General features: G+C 42.0%; 1 protein-coding gene across 2 annotated transcripts in view; it reads left to right on the top strand.

Annotated features, from left to right (window-relative positions):
* Positions 1-14,205, top strand: part of CSNK2A1 (casein kinase 2 alpha 1) — a 51,061-nt gene extending 36,856 nt beyond the window's left edge. The window contains exons 7-13 of one of the 2 annotated variants that reach the window (XM_032419268.1): positions 1,350-1,433; positions 5,515-5,625; positions 6,580-6,681; positions 8,269-8,369; positions 9,186-9,334; positions 10,728-10,814; positions 12,841-14,205. In XM_032419268.1, coding sequence (XP_032275159.1) covers positions 1,350-1,433; positions 5,515-5,625; positions 6,580-6,681; positions 8,269-8,369; positions 9,186-9,334; positions 10,728-10,814; positions 12,841-12,956 — 750 coding nt within the window. In that variant the 3' untranslated portion in view covers positions 12,957-14,205. The remainder of the gene's footprint in view (positions 1-1,349; positions 1,434-5,514; positions 5,626-6,579; positions 6,682-8,268; positions 8,370-9,185; positions 9,335-10,727; positions 10,815-12,840) is intronic. The other variant, XM_032419269.1, reaches the window with a different exon arrangement.
* Positions 14,206-21,925: the final 7,720 nt, after the last annotated feature.

Below are 21,925 nucleotides of genomic sequence, written 5' to 3' on the forward strand. Positions count from 1 at the left end.
AAAAGGTCTTAGTAAGTTAATAGCATCAGAGCCCGTGTGGTAAGGTATAAGCATTATGGAATAGAGTCCAGTAGGAATGTAATTTAGAATGCTTTGGAAACGGCATTTAGAAGTGAGCTGGGACCCCTTTAAAAAGTATTTGTTATCTCTGTCGTGCTCCTATGAAAGTTACAATTAAATTGTCAAAACTTACAAAAATAACTTCTGATATGCTAGCTTCTGGTATACTTAAAATTCAACAAGTGAAACAGTAAACTAACTCAGCCCTCAAAGGGTCATTATCCTAAGGATTATGTAAATCTCTCCTTAAGAGATTGCTGACTTAGAGTGGACTTTGATTTCTCAAGTGGGATCACCAATTATCTTGCTCCTAATAAGCATTAAGATCAGCTTTATAGATGAAAAATTGCTACAAGGTGGCTAAAGTTTCTTACCAAATGACGGTTGCTATAAAGCCTGCATTTGAACCTTATAGTGCCCTAAAGAGACCATGCCAGCAGAGATACTTGATTTTTCCATTGGCTTATGCAGTATTGTGGCAAGCAGGACCTCACAAAGTTAAGGATACACTTGTCTAACCCTGGGAACCATAAGAACCCAGGTTGCCCTTCAGGAAGGACAAGAACTTGGCCAGTGACATCAGCTGGCTTGAAGGCTGGGATTAGCAAACCCCAAAGGTTATGCTGCTCAGTTCACCCTAGTTTCAGATTGGACATGGTTTTCAAATCAGATTTGATGTCACAAATAAGGTACAGGGGACAAACAGTAAAATTTTTGTCTTTGTGGGCCATAGGGTCTTTCTCACACTACTCATATCTGCTGTGGTAACAGAGAAGCAGCCAGAGACGATATGTAAACAAATAGGTATGGCTGTGTTACAATAAGACATTATTCACAAAAACAGGCAGCAGGCCATATTTGGCCCATGGGCTGTGGTTTGCCATCCTCTATTGTGGACTCTTAGCTGCTAGAGAATTATTGTTCTTCAAATGAGAGGTTTATAGGACAGACCAGTTTTCTTCTGAGGGGCCTGTGTTTGTGAAAATAATCCAGCCTTTGGGTAAGGGGGGAGAGATTGGAAGTAATGCTATTGGTATACACTTTGGGTGTTTTTGAACAGAAAGGAAGTTGAAACAACAGTGTAGGAACAGAACTTGAAGTTCAGAGGCTGTGAGTTTGCTTGACTATGGAATCTTGAACAGGTGTCTGAAGAATAGGGTGGGAGTGATTGGCCTAACCTTGACTCCCAGGGGTGAGGCTAGATGGAAAACTATGGAGGAAAAAGATGACTTTAAGAAAATCACTTTTCAGCAAGCTAACTCTTTCTTTCCTACCTGTTCCTCCTACAGGCCCTGGATTATTGTCACAGCATGGGAATTATGCACAGAGATGTGAAGCCCCATAATGTCATGATTGATCATGAGCACAGAAAGGTAAAGTGATAGACTGCCAAGTGTTATTTATTCGTATGATAAAGTTATCAGCCCATCTTCAACATCTGTCACAGTCACTGTTACCTACTAAGCACTCGATAAATGTTTGGTAAGTGAATGAACTCATTAATGAATCAGAATGTTGAAATCAATATTCATATTCCTAAGAATACTATCAAGAAGGAAACATTTGGGGCCCCTGGGTGACTCAGTCAGTAGAGCATGCAGCTGTTGATCTCGGGGTTATGAGTTCAGACCCCATGTTGGGCATAGAGATTACTTTGGAAAAAAAAGGGAGGGGGAAGGAAACCGATTAATGGGCAAAACATTAGCTTTGGGCAAGAGAGCTGGCTTCTGGTTTCATTTATTAAATAACTAGTCTCTTGAGGAAACTCCTTTCTCATTTGCTTCCTTTTTCTTACTTGTAAAATGTAAATTGGTTTGTGTGCCACTAGGTTATTGTGAGAATTAACTATACACAGTTGTAATACAGATAAAATATTCAGAAAATGCTGCTGCTTAGTTGCAAGTGTCATGAGGTCCCTGAACTCTACAGATGCTTTTAATAGAGCTGCACTGACCACATGGCTTTATAGTCAGTTTTTTAAGGTGACCAGGCCCACCTTTTGTAGGCAGTGATGGCTATCCGTTGTAGACTTTGGAGACATAGTTGATTTATTCATCAGCTAATAATTCTTTTAGATTCACACTATGTAATAGGTATTGTTCTAGAGGCTGGAGATGTAGGTGTGAGACAAATAGACAAAAAAATTCTTGTCCATAGGAAACTTGCATTTGTGGGAGGCTGGTGAGATAGAAAGTTAAAAGTGATGTGGAAGAGGGACGCCTGGGTGGCTCAGTCAGTTAAGCGTCTGCCTTCTTCCCAGGTCATGATCCCAGGGTCCTGGGATCAAACCCCATTTCGGGCTCCGTGCTCAGTGGGGAGTCCCCTCTCCCTCTGCCCCTCCCTAGCTCTTGCACGTGTGCATGCTTTCTTGCACACACTCTCTCAAATAAATAAAATCTTTTTATAAAAAAAGTGATGTGGAAGAGAAATAAATCATGAATAGGGAACGGTGGAGGGTATTGTGGTTTTAAACAAGGTTGTAAAGGGAAGGTTTCATTGGGAAGGTGACATTTTAACGACACTTGGAGGGAGCCAGCCATGTAATCACAGAAACAAATGTGTCCCAGATAGAAGAAATTGCAGGTGCAAAGGCCCTGAGGCAAGAATGTGCCTGGCATGTTGGAACAGATAGAGCTGGAAAGCATGAACAGGTGGGAGAGGAACAAAATGAGATCAAAGAGGTAAAGAGAACCAGATCATGTAAAACCTTAAAGATCATTGTCAGGCCTTTTCTCTGAAGATGCAGAGCTTTTTTGCAGGGTTCGAGCAGAAGATTGACATATTCTCACATTTTAAAAAATTCATTACGTATCTGTTAGAACGATTAAAATAAAAAGTGGCAATACCACATACTGGCAAGAATGCAGAGAAAGTTGATCTCATGCATTGCTGGTGGGAACATGGAGTGGCACAGCCATTTTGAAAAATGCCAGATTGGGGCACCTGGGTGGCTCAGTCGGTTAGGTGTCTGCCTTTGGCCCTGGTCATGATCTCAGGGTCCTGGGATCAAGCTCCACATCGGGTGCCCTGCTCAGCGGGGAGTCTGCTTCTCCTCCTCTACCCCTCCCCCGACTCGCAAGCGCGCTCTCTCTCTAATAAATCTTTAAAGAGAAAAAAAGAAAGAACGAACTAGTGATAATGTGCAGCTTGCTGGATTTCATGCTGAGGGGAAAAAAGCAATCATAAAAAGTTACACTGAGTCCATTTTCAAAATGACAAAATTGGAGGTTGAGAATAGAGGGGTTGCCCCAGGGATTAGGAAGTGAAGGGGAAGGGATAGCACAAGGGACATCTGTGGTGATGAAACAGTTCTGTATCTTCTGGAAGTTCTGTGAGTCTGCGCATTGATAAAGTTGCAAAGAACTGCACGCCTTCATGCATGTAAAACTGGAAAATAAGGTCTGTCTGAATTGTGCCAATATTGATTACCTGGTTTTAATGTACTGTAGTTATGCAGCATGTTACCATTAGGGGAAATTGGGTGAAGGATATACAGAACATCTCCAACTTTGTGTGAATTCATAATCATTTTTAAATGAAAAGCTTCTGCTCTGTAGAGAAGAACAGAGGAAGAGGACGGGTGAATGCAAGGAGACCAGTTAGGAAAAAAGGCTATTGCAGTAAGTCAGATAGGAGGTGGTGATGGCAGAATGTGGTAGAGCCAATTGACAGATTTGCAGTACAGTGTATGGGAAACAATCCAGGGTGAAAATGTTTTACCTGAATGACAGCATGAATAGAATTACCTTTAACTGGGAAGGGAGAGGCTGAGTGAAGCAGGTTTGCAGGGGATAATCAAAGGTTTGGTTTTGGAGAGCCTCAGTGGCTCAGTTGGTTAAGCGACTGACTTCAGCTCAGGTCATGATCTCGGGGTCCTGAGGTTAAGCCCCTAGTCGGCTTCCAGCTCTATGGGGAGTCTGCTTCTCCCTCTCCCTCTGCTTGTTCTCTGTCTCTCTCTCTCTCAAATAAATAAAAATCTTAAACAAAAAAAAATTTAGTTTTGATATGTCTGTTAGGTGATTGCAGGAGTCAGCTGGCAGGAGGCATGGGCCAGAGAGTATAGGCGGAGAAGGCTGAGGTGCTGTGAAGCCACAGACCAGAAATGGTCATCTGGAGTACTTGCTGATAAGAAAAGAAAGTCAAAGAGAGCTCTGAAGCACTAATGTTAAGGGGGTAAAAAGAAAGCGTACAAAGGTTATGCTTTCTTTTGTACCTTTTGTTACATTTCTCTTCATTACTGAAACAAGGAAAACACTGTATGTACCTAGTTAACAGTGAACTTACAGAGATGGCGCCAGAGTGTCAGGCGCTGCTCAGGCCCTACTGCTCATACTTCAAATCATTGTGCTTTGCACAGTGGGCAGATAAGGTTGCCTCTTGGGCTTGCCTACTTCTTTTTTTATTTTGTGGATACATTTTGATAGGAGCTGTTTATGTGGCTTTTCCCTTCATTCACTCAGCAAATTGTTCTTCTTAGGATTTTATTTATTCATTCATTCATTCATTCATTTATGAGAGAGAGCTGGGGGAGGAGCTGAAGGAGAGGGACAAGCAGACTCCGTTCTGAGTGTGGAGCCTGATGCAGGGCCCGATCCTACAACCCTGAGACTATGACCCAAGCCAAAATCAAGAGTTGGATGTCCAGCAGGCTGAGCTACCTAGGCACCCCACAAATATTTTTTTCTGCATACTGGGCATTATGTTGAATTGTAAAAATTGCAGAAGTGAATTATACAGTCTTTTCCCTCAAGGAGCTTACAGTGCATAATTGAAAAAGAAAGGTGGAAAACAAATATACAATAAAAGAGTTGTAGATTCTATTAAAGAAATATATTTGAGGTTCAGGGGGCTAAAGGCAAGGATTAGTTCTACTTGGATAATTTAGAAAAGACTTCATTGAAGGGCTAACTTGAATATCTCAAAAGATGGGGATATGTTCAGTTAGGAGTCTAGGTTAGACAACGGAAGACACTCTAGTCAGAGGAACAGTTTGAGAAATTGTGCAGAATTACAAAATGGGATGGTGTTTTTTAGGAACTATAAGTCTCACTGGAGCACAGGAACTAGATCATGGAGAACCCTGTATGCCAAGCCAAGAAGTTTGATTTTTTTTTTTTTTTAAGATTTTATTTGAGAGAGAGCACGAGCATAAGTGGGGGGAGACGGAGGGAGAAGCAGGCTCCCCACAGAGCAGGGAGCCCAATGTGGGGCTCAATCCCAGGACCCTGGGGTCATGACCTGAGCTGAAGGCAGACGCTTAACCCACTGAGCCACCCAGGCGCCCCAAGAAGTTCGATTTTCATCCTAAATGCACTAGGTAGTCCCTGGAAATGTTTGAGTAAGAGAGTGACATGGCTGGTATTTTTAAGACTACTCTGATGACAGTGTGAGGGGTAGCTTGAAAGATAAAATTACTCATGATTTATTCTTTCTTTTTTTTTTTTTTTCTTTCAGCTACGACTAATAGACTGGGGTTTGGCTGAGTTTTACCATCCTGGCCAAGAATATAATGTCAGAGTTGCTTCCCGATACTTCAAAGGTCCAGAGCTACTTGTAGACTATCAGGTGAGAAAAGAAGGGCAGATAAAATTTCAGTCCTGTGTTTTTCACTTAATTTGTGAAAAATGTCGTTTTGTGCTTTTGAGTAGGCTATTTATGCACATACATGGCTGTCCCTTTCATGAGTGTAAAATATGAATCACTTCAGTTCATCCATCATAACGTATGTTATTTTTATTGTCATAATATCAGGAGAGTAAGACTAGATCTGCATTTGATCTAACTGCGGAAAAGATACACCAAAGATACTTTTTCTAATCAGAAATTCCAGAGCTAGTTTGAGAATTGTGAGCTAGGTTTAACCAACGTTAAGGTAAACTCAAAAATGTTCTCTTATGATTTTCCTAAATTGTATTCTAAAGACCTTCTGCTTACCAAAAAAAGGAAAAAAACCCTCCTTCTCCTCACAGAAACAAAGTCCTTGGGAGTACCTTTCATGACTGGTCCTCCCAGGTGTTATTATCAGATACCTTACAAAGCTCAGACTCTGTCCTAGAAATTTCTTTTCTGGAATCCTGAGACTATAAGCCTGAATTCAAAAAACATTTTGTGCATAAAAATATTCTATACAACATTATTTATAATGGTGATGAAAAACAAAACACAGTCTTATTATAGGATAAAGATTAAATTTTGAAACATTTATGCATTATAATAATGCTACACATTAAAAGTTTTCCATGGGCTGTAACAATTTGGGACCTTCTTAGGTAAGTGGAAAAGCAATTCCAAATAGTATACAGATTGTTTTGAAACAGGGTGGGGGCATAGAAAAAAAGACTGAAAATACATGAAGGTGTTACTGGTTTTTGGATTTTGAGTCCGTGGAGTTGTGTGTGTGTGTGTGTGTGTGTGTGTGTGTGTGTGTGTGTGTTTTAAGTGTAAAGAGCAATTTTTATTTTGAGAAGATACTTCATTCTTATTTTATATATGATAACTGACTTTTTTACTTTAATGCAGATGTACGATTATAGTTTGGATATGTGGAGCTTGGGTTGTATGCTGGCAAGTATGATCTTCCGGAAGGAGCCATTTTTCCATGGACATGATAATTATGATCAGGTGATAATGTTGTTCCCATTAGGGAACCTACTGGGCTAACTTAGTGATGGCCAGATCTGCCTACCCATTAGAAAACTACTATGGATCTTGTTAAAATACAGATGACCGGCCCCCACTTGAGACCTGTTGATTCAGAATCTCTTAGGGTGGGCCCCTAGAATAATTTTCAGCTTATCACTTCTTCAGCCAAGCTGACACTGATTTTCAGATTGGTGTTTTGGGAGCTACCACTTTAGCCTTTTGAAATCAGAGTTTTTCTCCTAGTCTTCTTAATGTGCAGTGCTTGCTTTATTGTGAATACACATGTAAATTGTTTTATAAAACATATATACAAATAAAAGTAGTTTAAGAAATGGAATATTACCTTAGAATCTCCTAGTGGTGAGCTTTCGTTAGAGTTATTTCCTCCAACATGTTGGGAATGTTTCCTCCAGTATACTGGTTTATATGTGGTATTTCTGTGATCCTTTTGTCTCTTTTTATGGATTAAGTTGATGTTTGTCAGTAGAAATATAGATGGTGTTTTTTTATACTAGCTTCACTTCCCCTTGAAGATCAAGGGGCCATTTCATTCAAGAGAACCTGGAATGATTCTAGGACCATGTGGCAGGTACTGTTGCCTTGTTTGAGCACAATGCCCATTTTTAATGAGTCAAAGAATACCACCTGAATTCAGTTAAAATCAGTAACTCTATTGTCAGGACCATGCAGGATTGAGGAATACAGCAAAAAAAGAAAAGAATAGTCCCTTCTCTCACATGGTTCATAGTCTATCCAGTAAGGGAAAGAACATGTAAGGCAATAAGTTGCAGTCATAAATGTCAGAGTAGAGTTGTAGACCAGGTACAAAAGGCAGTTAGTGGGAGTGAGTGGTCTGAATGTACCAGAGCATATTCCCAAAAGAAGTGACATCTTCGGTTGGGTTGTGAGGTGGGGGGAATAAAGCTTGACCAGGGAGACATTTCAAGGGGAAGGAACAAGGTTATAAGACAATTTGCTTTTTTCCTGACACCTTCATATTGAGTAATAATTAGGGAATTTTATATGGAAATCCCTTCCTGCCATGCACAATTTTTTTTTTTTTTAAGATTTTATTTATTTATTTGACAGAGAGCAAGAGAGGGAACACAAGCAGGGAGTGTGTGAGAAGGAGAAGCAGGCTTCCTGCCAAGCAGGGAGCGCGATGTGGGGCTTGATCCCAGGACCCTGGGATCATGACCTGAGCTGAAGGCCCCCGTTTAATGACTGAGCCACCCAGGCGCCCCACAAAATTTTTTTTTTTAAGATGTTATTTATTAGAGCGAGATCACAAGCAGTGGGGAGGGGTAGAGGAAGAATTAGACTCCCCGCCGAGCAGGGATCCCAATGCGGGACTCAATCCCAGGACTCTGGGATCATGACCTGAGCCGAAGGCAGACGCTTAACCAGCTGAGCCACCCAGGCACCCAGAAATTTTAAATAAATTGTGACGAGTTCACATTCATACCTTTAACCATGGCAACCCTTTTCTGTTAATTCACTTATGGCTGGTTGACTTAATTATGTAATGTGTTTGTGGTGTGGGTTTTTGTCTCTTTTCGATCCTAGTTGGTGAGGATAGCCAAGGTTCTGGGGACAGAAGATTTATATGACTATATTGACAAATACAACATTGAATTAGATCCACGTTTCAACGATATCTTGGGCAGGTAAGTCATAAAATCTGTGCTTCTGTGCCTTAAGCACTTGGATGTAAACAGATACTTCGGATCCTCAAAATAGATTACATTCTCTTTGCCAACACTGCAAGTGTGTCATTGGTCTGGTGATGCAGGGTGTTGCATGGGTAGGCCTGTAGTGAAAGCATTGAACTGAATGGCCCATTTCCCAGATTCACTTACCAGGAGTCTGAGTGTAGAGAGTATGGTTGGCAGATTCTGTCAGTGAACGAATTGTAGGTTTCAGAAGAAGAGTACAATTGAGTCAAAAATCAAAATCTCTTGATTTAGCTTGTTTCTCCAAATGACAAAACCCTAAGAGTAATAGAAAAAGGAAATGCATTCTTCAAGACTGATTTGCCAACAGTCGACTCTGACAATAGGAACTAGACAAAATACAAATTCATTAACCACTTAACTAGAGGAGGTGGACTTGCCTGATGAAAAGGCTTTTGCTGACCAAGTGGTAGAGATGTTAGGAATTTTTGTGGGGGTGGGAACGAGGCGTGATTAACCCAGCACCTGACCTCTTTGCTACACAGGAGCACTTAATCCTGTAAAGTAACCTGGATTACGTTTTGTAGTATCGTGAGGACCCATTTCTCTTTTCTGCAACACTGCTATTTCCAGTCTCTCCAATTAGTTTTGTTGTCTCCCTAGTGGCAGAGTGGTACAAGACCTACTCTCTTGAGCTTTGATCTTTCTTTGCTAGTGGCTGGGCTACTAGCCACTAAAGAAAATCTAGAAGTGAAATGTTGGGCTTCTGTGCCCCTCAGTCCATTTCTCATTCCCCCTTTGGCTCTACAGACACTCCCGTAAGCGATGGGAACGCTTTGTCCACAGCGAAAACCAGCACCTTGTCAGCCCTGAGGCCTTGGATTTCTTGGACAAGCTGCTGCGATACGACCACCAGTCACGGCTTACCGCAAGAGAGGCCATGGAGCACCCCTATTTCTGTGAGTCCAACTGTCCAGTCCACAAAGCTTGTGCAGGCCCACCCAGCCGACTCTACAAGGCAGGGGAGAATATGTGTTGTGAAGAAAGCCCTGGGCCCAACAGAATTGAAATCCCAGCTGCCCTTAGTGATGGCAACTGTCTTGCAGAATTGTTGGGAGGCTTCTAGTTCTCTAACAGAGTGTCTGCCACATGGTCACTCCCAAGTAAACTGCTTTTCTTCCCATGTGGTGACACTTTTTGAGTCTGGAGTGGTTGGATTAGAACAGCAGCCCTTTGTCTGACCTTGTCTGGTACTCATTCATTGGAGAAAGCCAAGGAGGCTTGAACATCTTATCATATGAACACCGTGACCTAGGTTTGTGAGCATAGCTAACTGCGCTGTCCTGGGTGAAAATGCCACTTAGTCCCACACCATCCTCACAGTGACGTTAGCCTCAATGTTGGATCGCTCCTTGGGGAGTGGTGAGATGGTTTTGTAGTGAATTGATTACAATCTTGCCCAGTCTTCTGTACCTGAAGCAAACTGACAGGGTGATTGAAGTGGAGAATGAAGTCTGATCATAGCATCAACCTGCACAAACCTGTAGCTTTGGCCAGTTGTGCACCATGCTTGACAGCTGAGCTGTGGACTGCAATAAAAGCAGTTCAGTCTGATAATATATTATTGTCTTGGCCAGGTTAGATTGTATTGTCTCATTAAAACCTAACAAGATCAGGGCGCCTGGGTGGCTCAGTCGTTGGGCATCTGCCTTCAGCTCAGGTCATGATCCCAGGGTCCTGGGATCGAGCCCTGCATCGGGTTCTCTGCTCGGCGGGAGGCCTGCTTCTCCCTCTCCCACTCCCCCTGCTTGTGTTCCCTCTGTCACTGTCTCTCTCTGTCAAATAAATAAAATCCTAAAAAAAAAAAAACCTAACAAGATCATTTTTGTTTTAAATTAGCTCTGCTCTGGATAATTACCACATCTTCCTCCAATTTGGTTTAAGAGTTGGCTTCTTTTTTTTTATTTTTAAAGATTTTATTTATTTATTCATGAGAGACAGAGAGAGAGAGAGAGAGGCAGAGGGAGAAGCAGAGGGAGAAGCAGGCTCCCAAGGAGCAGGGAGCCCGATGCGGGACTCGATCCCAGGACCCTGAGATCATGACCTGAGCCGAAGGCAGACGCTTAACCATCTGAGCCACCCAGGCGCCCTAAGAGTTGGCTTCTATCACAGTTTGACAGGAAGGGTAGTTCTATTTTATATTACTTGTCTAATTCATGGTGAAGGCTCTTGCCACCTTCTGTTCTTCTAGAATAACATAGACTATAAATGAAATAACAGAGATTGAGGATGGCTGCTTTGAGGCCCCAGACCATTACCTTCAACAGAACCTACCCTTTTTGTCTTTTCTAGATACTGTTGTGAAGGACCAGGCTCGAATGGGCTCATCTAGCATGCCGGGGGGCAGTACGCCTGTGAGCAGCGCCAGTATGATGTCAGGTCAGCTCACTGGTAACTCTCTTGGGGGGACAAAAGTAGAAGTCAGTTGTTATTCTTAGGTTTGCTCCCTCTTTGTGGCCTGGTTTCTTGTGGTCCTTCTCTTTTCCAATATGATTATCTTCCTGACAGTACTGACCTGCGTGGTCTCCTCACCAGGCTTTAGCATGCTTGACACCTGGTATACTTCAGTGACACTGTGTATGGTATCAACAGTCTCTTCTAGGCCAGAGTCCCAAAAATTTTTCACAGAGGAACTTAAAGTCCCAACAAACCATGAAGAGTAAAAAGAGATCCTTTCATCTCATAGTTTAGAGTGACAGTAGTTGCATGATCCTCACAAACAAGATTAAGAAATTAGGGGTGGGGGTAAAGGTGGGGTTTATACATAGGCATAAGAATCGTTCTCCAGAGCATCTGTAATGTGCCTAGTAAATTGTAAAGGCTTATGTGAAATTATTCCTCATTATTGTTGAGTCATCGTGAATTAAGAGCGAGTTTTTGTACAGAGTACACAATTTTGTAAAAGAAACCATAGGCTCAACCCCTAAGAGTTATACATGTAGGCAACATCCATGCTGGTGTACTTGTGGTAGTGAGAGAACATTTACTCAGACACACTCAAAGAACTGTCACAATTGTTTTTTGTTGTTGTTTTGTTTTGTTTTGTTTTTGTTTTTTTAAGAACTAGCTACCTTCTAGAACTTATCCTCTAGGTATCTTGCCTATGGGCAAAATGATACATATCCAGGGCTGCTAATTGTAGCCTTATTTGTAATAGCAAAGCATTGAAAACAGCTCCCAGTGGGAAACTGGTTAAATCAATTATGGGACATCCATTCAGTGCAGAGCTGTATAGCCAGAGAAAAGAATGAGCGTTTCATGTTCTTTTTTAGCTTCAACTCCAAAATAATAATGTGAAATGAAAAGAGCCAAATGCAGAACCATGTCCAAGACCAGGGCAAAAATATATAATTATATAATCACATTCTTATATATGACTTTTATATGCACATTCTTATAAAATTATATTCATGTATATGCATAAAATATTTCTGGAAGGATACACCCCAAAAACGGTACCATAAGTTGGCCAAGCAAAAGGGCAAGAGAAATTTTTTACTGTACACTCTTCTGAACCTTTGGTATTTTGTACCTGTTTAAAAAAAATACATATATAACAATTTGAAAATTAACTGGATAATTGAGGGGGGCAGATTGAGGGTAATCCTGGTCATTAGATGAGTAGAAAAAAACAAATGGCAATAAATTCTAAAACATTTATTTTAGCATTTCCTCACTGAAAATGACTTTTGATAATTTTGAGCATTTCCTCACTGAAAATTTTAGCATTTCCTCACTGAAAATGACTTTTGATAATTTTGAAAGCTGCCAGCTTAACTAGGCAGCATGATATAAGAATGCATGAGCTTTGGCTCCAGCCTTGTGCTCTTCAGTAGGGCCATAACTAGCCATATGTGACTATTTAAATTAATTAAAATAGAATAAAATTTAAAACATGGCTCCTTGGTTGCACTAGCCATATTGCAATTTCTCAGTAGCCACGTGTGGGTAGTGACCACTTTATTAACAGAGGTTACAGAGCAGAAAGTTTGGTTGGATAGTTCTGCCCTAGACAGGCGTCAGTTTTAATTCAAGCATAGTTGCCACTTACTTAGCTGTGTGCTTTGTACAGACTTCTTAAACTCTCCAAGCTTGGATTTCTTTACCTGTCTCCTAAATTGATTAGAAATTAATTTTAATTTGAAATTAGATTTAATCTGTAAAAATCTGGGTGAGTAGAGGCCTTCAGAAAAAGAACGAGTGGAGTTCCTGGCTTGTCTCAGTCAGAAGAGCCTGCAACTCTTGATCTTTGGGGTTGTAAGTTTGAGCCGCATGTTGGGTGTAGAGATTACAGAGAGAGAGAGAAAATAACTGTTGTGTCACTTTTGAAATAGGTATTATGTAAAACTGGTGACTAAGATTTCCATGGTTGGTATCTGGCTCACTGTTAGCTGTTTTCTTTTAGGGATTTCTTCAGTGCCAACCCCTTCACCCCTTGGACCTCTGGCAGGCTCACCAGTGATTGCTGCGGCCAACCCCCTTGGGATGCCTGTTCCAGCTGCCGCAGGCGCTCAGCAGTAACGGCCCCTTCTGTCTCCTGATGCCTGAGCAGAGGCGGGGGCGTCCGCGCTCTCCCTGACGCAGCTTGCGCCTGGCGGGGAGGGGTGAAACACTGCAGAAGCACCGTGTCTGAACCGTTGCTTGTGGATTTATAGTAGTTCAGTCATAAAAAAAAAATTATAATAGGCTGATTTTCTTTTTTTTTTTTTCCTTCTTTTTTTTAACTCGAACTTTTCATAACTCAGGGGATTCCCTGAAAAATTACCTGCAGGTGGAATATTTCACGGACAAAATTTTTCCCCCCTTTCAAATTCAGTTTCTCATCACTAAAGAACAAAGATGAACCAGCCTCAATCCCGGCTGCTGCATTTGGGTGGAGATATCTTCCCATGTCCACCATTGCTCCCCCACCATCCCACACTTTGGGGGGTTTATATCTCGTGCTCTTCTCCAGAGATTACACAAATGTTGTAGCTTCTTCAAGGGAGGTGGGAAGGAAGGAGGAAGGGAGGGCCCAAGCTACAAGAGCAGTGTACTGCTGGTCACTTTTCTCACACTACTCCAAGTACTTCAGTGGGGTTGTCCTGGTGAATCTAGTGGAAATATGTCTTAGTTTCATTGAGATGCTGAAAATCTACCCAAAGTGCAGACAGGTCCTGAAAACTTCTGTTCAGTATGAATCATGTCTTATTGACCTAACCCTAAATCCAGCTCACTTCTACTTTTAATTTCAGTTCAGTTTAAGATTATAATACCTTCCCTCCCAGGCTCCTTACCTTGGTCCTCTCCCCTATCATCTCCCCATGTGCTCTATAGCTGGTGGGAGGGGGAGGAAAAATCTTTTTCAGTTTTCTTTGACTTGGCCATTTTGAATTCAGTTAGTTCCTGGGCTTAACTTATTGCTTTTTACAAAAGAAAAACATTGTCTATATAGGTTTCATGCTAGCAACTCTTTAAAAAGAGCTAATGGAAGATGTGGCCACACCGAGTTTCATCTTAAGCTTTCTACCTTCTTTTCTTCCTTTCTTCCCCTTCCTTCACATGCCATCCAGTGAGAAGACCTGCCCCTCAGTCTTGTAAATGTATCTGAGAGGTAGGAGCAGAGCCACTATCTCCAGTGAAACTGAAATGGTAGACCTGTAATTGTGGGAAAACTATAAACTCTCTTGTTACAGCCCTGCCACCCCTTGCTGTGTGTATATATATAATACTTTGTCCTTCATATGTGAAAGATCCAGTGTTGGAATTCTTTGGTGTAAATAAACGTTTGGTTTTATTTATCAAGGTTAGATTTAAGTTCCCTGTGTAAAGGTCTCGCTGGGTGGGTGTCTCACGTTCACATCTGAGGGGCCTGCAACCCTGTATCGTGGAGGCTTCCCAAGGCCCCCATTTTTATACACCCCCCTCATTCGACCCATGGTACCGGGCAGGGCAGAGAGGCCTTAAAAAAGCACCACAAGCCAAAGCGTCTCTGGGGATTAAGGATCCTTTGCCATAAAACTCATTTTGTGTCTCAGCAGTGCAGGGATTGGGGATGGAAAAGTCGCCAGTTTTTGTGTGTTTGTGTGTGTGTAAAGTGGATTTTCCACTGTAATCCAACCACCTAAGTTTATCAGGTGCTTCACTGAGGAAGCCTAGTTTTTTAAGCACAATAGCAAAACCATCAGCTCTGTATTTTCTCCTGTTCTTTCATTACAGTAGCTGCTTGTGGGAACTAGGAAAAATTCTTCCAACATATTTGAAGGCCTAAAGTCTTAGTTCCCCTTTCTCCTACCTTTATAGATCATAAGCCTTTCTCGCCTGGGCGCCATAGACAAGCATAATTGTTTCACGAGTTGAATTTAATGAACTTATCTAACTTTATAACCCATCTTGGCTCTAGTAACTTGATCAAGGTGGTGGCTTTCGTGAATATAACGGTAAACTTTAGAGGAAGCTAAAGCCTCCTTTTATAATGCTTCTCAACCATAGGGAAAACATTCTGTGTGGCAGGGTGATTTTCTTTCTTGTGGCCACTTAACAGTGGATATTTATTGTTCTTGACCCTTTTATGCCCTAGAATGCTGTGGGGGTTACCATGTTGAATTTGTGCAGAAGCTAAAAGCACCGGATGTGCCAGAGATGCAATTTGTGATTACGTTTGCACTGGATTGTGATTTGAACAGGACACTTAGGACTAATGAATTCTTTCTTTTGAGGTGGGGAGGAGGGTTGTAAATCGAGACTTCACATCCCACCCTTATAGCTCAGAGAATCTAGTTGTGGCTGAGGTTGATGTGGGGAGCTGCAGACAGCTGGACCTCCTAAAAACGCATCAGACCTTGCAAGAGACGGAAGGTGAATGCAGAGGACTCTGAAATGCCACCCAAGAGCCTTTTAAAATAAATAGAAGTTTTTAAAATGCTACTTAAGGAGTCACTGCAGAAGCATGAAAAAAAGAAGACCCAGTTGGGCGGGTGGGTGGGGGGCAAGGGTTTACAGAGTAACAACTTCTGTGTTGTTGTAAATTACCTCATCTGTATACCTTGTATTGGGACACTTTATTTCTCAGCACTACCTGTGTCTGCATTGATTAGATGGCAGGAAATGGAATGCCAATATAAGACAGTTGTGTTGGCAATTACTCTGAAAGGTTTTTTAAGTATTTTTTAACTTTGTTTGAAGTGGCCCCCCCTTTTTTTTAAGTTTGAAGTCAGAAGTTCCCCCTCGCCCCCTTGATTTATTGGTTGTAATTGTATTGTAATTGGTATAACTAAAACATAACTGTGCTGGGAAGAAGTTGTGCCATGAAGGTCTTTAATTTTTTTTAAATAAAAACATTTAAACAAATGAAATGTCCCTGCAGCCTGAGCAGTATGCTTCTCCAACCGACACCGTGTGTGATAGATGGCTTAGCTTTCGTGTGCTTTGAATTTAATTTTGGGTTGATGGAGATGTGAAATGGGATGGATTAAGATTGGTTGAGGAGCACTGAAGTCTGGAAGTTTTTGACCTCAAGAGTCAGTGAAGAGAGCATGATGTTGTTGCTAAACAGGATTGGTTTCATTCCTGCCCTTGTCATTTACTGGGCTACTTGGCAAGTTACTTAACTTGTGAATCTGTTTCATCATCTATAAAATGGGGCCACTGCTTTCTTGGGATTGAATGAGAGTAAATGTCAAGTATCTGGCACCTGCTACGCTCTTGATAAACGTAATTCCCCTGGTATGGAGGATTGGTTCTGGGTCCTGACTTTGCAAGTGATACACAGTACGATCCATTCTCTGGACCTCCTCGTCCTCTGTGTGCTCAGTCAGGGTGAGGTTGGGTGAGGTGTCTTCTGAGTTCCTTTTCAGCTCTAACACTGATTTAGAAAGTTTGGTGCTTAAAGAAAAAGGTCCACAGAGACGGCTTTGTTCAATTGCAGAAAAGATCGGTGTTGAGTGAATGGTAGTAAGCCCTGTGGACGGTCAGCCTTGGAGATACCTGCGCCCTGGAGGTAACTTGCAGAGTCCTGACTTCAAGATGTTCTGGAGAGCTTATAGGAACATATTTGGCAGCTTAAACAGAAACTATTCAAAGGGCTGGTAAAAGAGGTGAAAAAGTTTACTTGCTTATCAGTGCCAAATGAGTCAATTCTGCAAGATTATATACTTGAGTTGCCATTTGATCATTCTCATTTGACCACAATTTTTAAAAATTGAAATCAGGAAATGCTGTTATCTCAGACTTCTAGTTTCTTTTAAATCTTCACTGCATACTATTTTATGACATCCACTTGTTATTAATATTGGGAGTTGAGACATGGTTTAGGTAAGAGGAACTATTGTGTAATCTCTAACCCTAACTTTTCATGAACTTTAATTTTATTTCCATTTTATACATGAGACAGGAAGACTAAATTGCTAGAGTGGGCCTGTTAGAGACAGAGGAATCTATTTTGTAAAATTGTCTTCGGGGTATGGCTAATTACCATAGTCCTAAAATAGTCAAGAAAATTGGAGATTGGTTGACAGATTGGGGAATTTTCATTTCCTCTCAGTCTTTAAATTTCATCTTGCCTCACCTGTTGTCAAGTGTGGTTATAATTAGAACTGACCATTTGAACATCTCTTGAAGAATCTAGTTTTTTTTACCACTGCCTACAGATTCCCACCAGCAGATTCTCTCCCAAGATTAGGGTTGGGTTGAATATTTGCTCAGCCATCAGTCCTTGCCTGCCCCCAGCTGGTGATCTCCCTTGTGCCTCAACTCCAGTGACTGTGGTTGATTTTCCTCATGGGACATGCTTGCTAGAGAGGCTGTCTTGTCTTCCCCAGGGCCTTTTCCTGCTTGAGGAAAAAGTTAACCAAAAGGCTTTGAAGTAAAGTAGTCCCTGGTTCCTTCCTCAAAAAACAAGTCTAAAAACCTTGATCCAAGCAGATACTCACCCTATCTCAAGTCCCCTCAGCCTGCTTCCCCACACTGCCATCACTACTCCCTTTCCCCTGTCTTGTAACACCTGAGCTTTTTATTGTATTATTGTCTCTCCCCGCCTACATGTAAGCTCCCTGCTGACCTTATATATCTTACTAATCTGTGCATCCTCATAAAAACCTTTTTTTTTTAAAAAGTGCACCAATATCCCTCAGGATTGAAGAGGATTGAATAGAGTAGCACATGGAAAATGCCTAGCACCATACCAGGCGCATAACAGATGCTCAGTCAAAGGTAATTCCATCTCCACTCCCACTTCACCTTCCCACACCCCCCCACAGTAAGTAATGGAAGTATGTATTATTGCATAAAGAGCATCTCAAGGTCAGAAGACTCTTGCCCTTAAGTTTGCAGCTGTAATTATAAGCCATGGGTCAGACTGAAAATGTTTATTTAATGAGCGCTTGGTGAAATAGAAGTGGCTGAAGACTAAGCAGTGATGCTGACCAATTCAGTAGACTTTGATACTAACAGCCCTGCTTTCCACCACCTGTGTATAATAATATGAAATTCAGACTATTCTCAAAGTAAAATAGATGTATAGAGGGTGTCACAAGATAGTCTGGCTCTGGAGTCAATGTATTCAAGTACTATTTCTAGATTTTGTATCTTACTATGATTCTGTGCTAAATTGAACCACTTCAGAGAAGTAACCTAGAAGAACTGCAAATGTCCTGGTTCTAAACAGAGTTCTGTCTGGGTGTGTGGTTTGGGGTCAGTTACTTAACCTTTCTGAGGCTGTAACACACCCATGAGCCTACTGCCCAGGTTAAGCCCCCTTTGCCCTTTATTTCCTGATCATATCCTCTTCTCTTCCTCCGTGCCCCAGATGTTCTAATACTTTCTTCATCTGTAAAATTGGGGTCTAAATACCTGTTTTCATAGGGTAGTGGTTCACATTTGATGATAAATGTTTGGAAAGTGCCTGGCACACACTACAGTTGGACTAAATGCTCATTTCCATTGTACAGTTGTGCAGATTCATGTGCAGAAAGCGAATGTCACGTGTATAGGGATGCCATAGGTTGGTGCATTCATTCCTACAATTTCACAGTAGATGATGGTAAAGTGTCTTCTTGAAGAAAAAAAAAATCCATCCATTAAATGTGACCGATTTTCAACGATGAAAGTCGTTTGTAATTTGCATGAAGGCCAACATTGCCTTGTCTGTTCCCACCCCGTTTCACTAATTCCCTCTAAGATTATCACTCTATCTCCTTTGAATTTTTAATTTATCTACTGAAAACTATTCTTGCCCTGTAGCAAATTACAGTGTGGATTTGCCTCCCTGTGGCCGTAATCACCAGGGATTCTTAGTGGTCTCAATGTTAATGCTTCCAGATGGGAGCTAATAAAATGGCCACTCCTTTTCTTGGAGAAGTTCCTGAGGGGATTGAGTATTTCTGACTCAGCTTCATTCTTGCATCACCTGCTTTGACAGAATTTTCTTGCCTTCTCTAAAGAAGAAAAAGGAAAAGCAGCGGCAGCTGGTAAGTGGTTTCCTGATCCCACCCTGTGAGTCAGTCTCAGCTATAGATAAACATTTGTAGAATTACCTAGAAAGGAAGGAGGAGGACATTGCTTTTTTCTGTGTGAACAGTTCTGGGAACTCCACAGTGAATTTCCTGTGAAGAAGCTTACATACCCACAGTTCTCCACACTCTGATGCACACCTTCTTCTGTTCCCCATTCACCCACTCAGCTCCATCCCCCTCAGCCCAGGGTTCCTTACACACACACCTTATTGACTGGTCTTTCCAGAGTTCATTTGTTTATATCACATGCCCTTCAACAAACATTAGTAGGTGTTCATGAGCCCAGCCCTGTGCTAAACAATGGAGATTGGAAGAGATGAGACATAAACCCATGGGGAAATGTGTTCTTGTCAAATAGAAAAGTGAGAAACAAAACTATGTATATGAGGAACTGTGTTTCTAAAAAGAGTTACTGGAAAAATCAGATTGCCAGTCAACATGGTAGACTAAGCAGGTGGCCACCTACCTCCTGCTCTAAATACATAAGGATGCTGGCTAAAATAACAATTTACTTTAAATAAATAGCCAATTTCAAAGAAAGAAATGGAAGTTCCCAGGTGGCAGAAAGAAGAATTCATTCTGAAGGTAAGTGGATATCAAAGTCACAGTGACCCCCCACCCAAGACACTGGGCATGGATACAGATGGGCCATAGAGGCTAGGGGCTAGGGTTTGAATGCCCCTAGGGAGATGGGAGATAGCCTCAGGGCCTTTCAAGGTAGAAACTGAAATAGGCTGCCTCCAAGAAAAATTGGAAGAAAACTACATGTTAACAGTAGTTGGCCTCTGGGAGGTGAGGTTAAGTTAAATGTCACAGGGGCGCCTGGGTGGCTCAGTCAGAGTGTCTGCCTTTGGCTCGGGTCATGATCCCACAGTCCTGGGATCAATCCCCAGCGTTGGGCTCCCTGCTCAATGGGGAGCCTGCTTCTTTGCTCCCTCTGCTGCTCCCCCTGCTTCTGCTCTCTGATTCTCTCTCAAATAAATAAAATCTTGAAAGAAAAAAGATAAATGTCACAAAAACTCAGTCTGCGGGAAGGAATCCTAAGCTCTTGGGGCAGAGAGAATTGGGTCAAGGAAGCCTTCCCAGAGGAAGGGCTGCTAGAGCTGGTTAGGGAAGAGGCCCAGCCTTAGCATGGTCGAGCCAGCAGGGCCTGCACCTGGGATCAGAACCCATGTCTCCTGGCTCAGTTCTGCTTCCTGCCTTTGCATAGCTGTGCTGCCAAGATTCTCTGTCCAGGTTTCTAGCCAGTCATTACAAATTTTTTCTTTCTTTCTTTGGCTCTCTGGACCTTTCACCAAAAACACTTCTGCCCCACACAAATCTCTAGGTCAACTGTAACTGTAGTTCAACTGTCTAAACTGGATTCAGCCAAACAGCTCTGCTTTAGGTTGAGGCTGGGCTGGGCTCCTGTGCTGATTGGACTCCAGTTTGTTCCCTGTGGTTCCTTCTGGGACCCGTGCTGAAGTTGGAGCAGCTGCCCAGAGTTGTTGGAGCACAAGAGGCCAAATGAAATCACACAAACAAAGAAATAGTTGAAGAAATAAAGGTTGGGAATTTTCTAAAATTAAGGACAGTAAGTCATAGATCCAAGACGCTCAAAGAACACCAAACAAAATATATGTATACACATACTAGGCATATCAAAATTGCTAAAACAACAAAAAAATGCTGAAACAATCTTAAAGACCAGCCCAGAGAAAAAATGACGACCTACAGAGGAAGCAAAAAATTACCAAATGATGCAAGCCAGAAGACTGGAGTGACCAGCGCTGAAAGAAGAAAACCTGTCAACCCAGAGTCCCACACCCAGTGAAAATATCTTTGAAAATGAAGGGGAAATAAAGTCTTTAGAAGAAAAAGAAAAACTGAGGGAAGACATTGCCAGAAGACCTCTGTTTCAACTAGAAATATTAAAGGAAGTTCTTCAGGCAGAAGGAATGTGAAACCAGACAGAAATGTGGGTCTACAACGAAATTAAGAGTGCTGGAAATGGAATAAATGGAAGTAAAATTTAAAATTTAATTGCTTTAAAATAAGTCTACAGAGGTCAGCAAATCTTCTGTAAAGGAGCATGTAAATAATACTAAGTTTTGCATGTCCTGTGATCCCTTGTAAGCACTCTACTGCTGTGGAGCAGAATCAGTCTTAGGCAATAGGTGTATCAGCATGGCTGTGTTCCAGTAAAGCTTTATGGACTCTTAAGATTTGAATTTCACATAATTTTTATGTGCTACAAGTTACTCTTTTGGCCTTTCCCCCCCCCCACCCCCAATCATTTAAAATTGTTAGAGCCATTCTTGGCTCATGAGCCATCCTTTAGATTGTGTAATTATAGCATATGTAAAAATAAAAAATATGTATACAGGGAATGGTGGTATATCTGTACAATGAAATACTGAGCAATAAAAGGAATACACTTGTACATGCATTAACGTGGATTAACTTTAAAATAATTATGCTGAGTGAAAGCCAGACAAAAAGCCTACATACGGTTTGAGTCCGTCCATATAAAATTCTAGAAAATGCAAACTAACCTCTGGTGACAGAATGTAGTTAAGTTGTTCTCTACAAGTGCAGGGTGGGGATTGGGGGCGGGAGAAGGGGAAGAGAAAGGATTTAAGAATAAAGTGTAATAGGGGCACCTGGGTGGCTCAGTCGTTGGGTGTCCGACTTCGGCTCAGTTCATGATCCCGGGGTCCTGGGATCGAGCCCCGCATCGGGCTCCCTGCTCAGCGGGAAGCCTGCTTCTCCCTCTCCCACTCCCCCTGCTTGTGTTTCCTCTCTCGCTGTCTCTCTCTGTCAAATGAATAAATAAAATCTAAAAAAAAAAAAGGGGGGGGACGCCTGGGTGGCTCAGTCGTTGAGCGTCTGCCTTCGGCTCAGGTCATGATTCCAGGGTCCTGGGATCAAGCCCCGCGTCGGGCTCCCTGCTCGGCGGGGAGCCTGCTTCTCCCTCTCCCTCTGCTGCTGCTCCCCTACATGTGCTCTCTCTCTGTGTCA

This window comes from Phoca vitulina, unplaced genomic scaffold, assembly GCF_004348235.1.
Source record: "Phoca vitulina isolate PV1807 unplaced genomic scaffold, GSC_HSeal_1.0 scaffold22, whole genome shotgun sequence".
In the NCBI taxonomy this organism is placed as follows: Eukaryota; Metazoa; Chordata; class Mammalia; order Carnivora; family Phocidae; genus Phoca; species Phoca vitulina.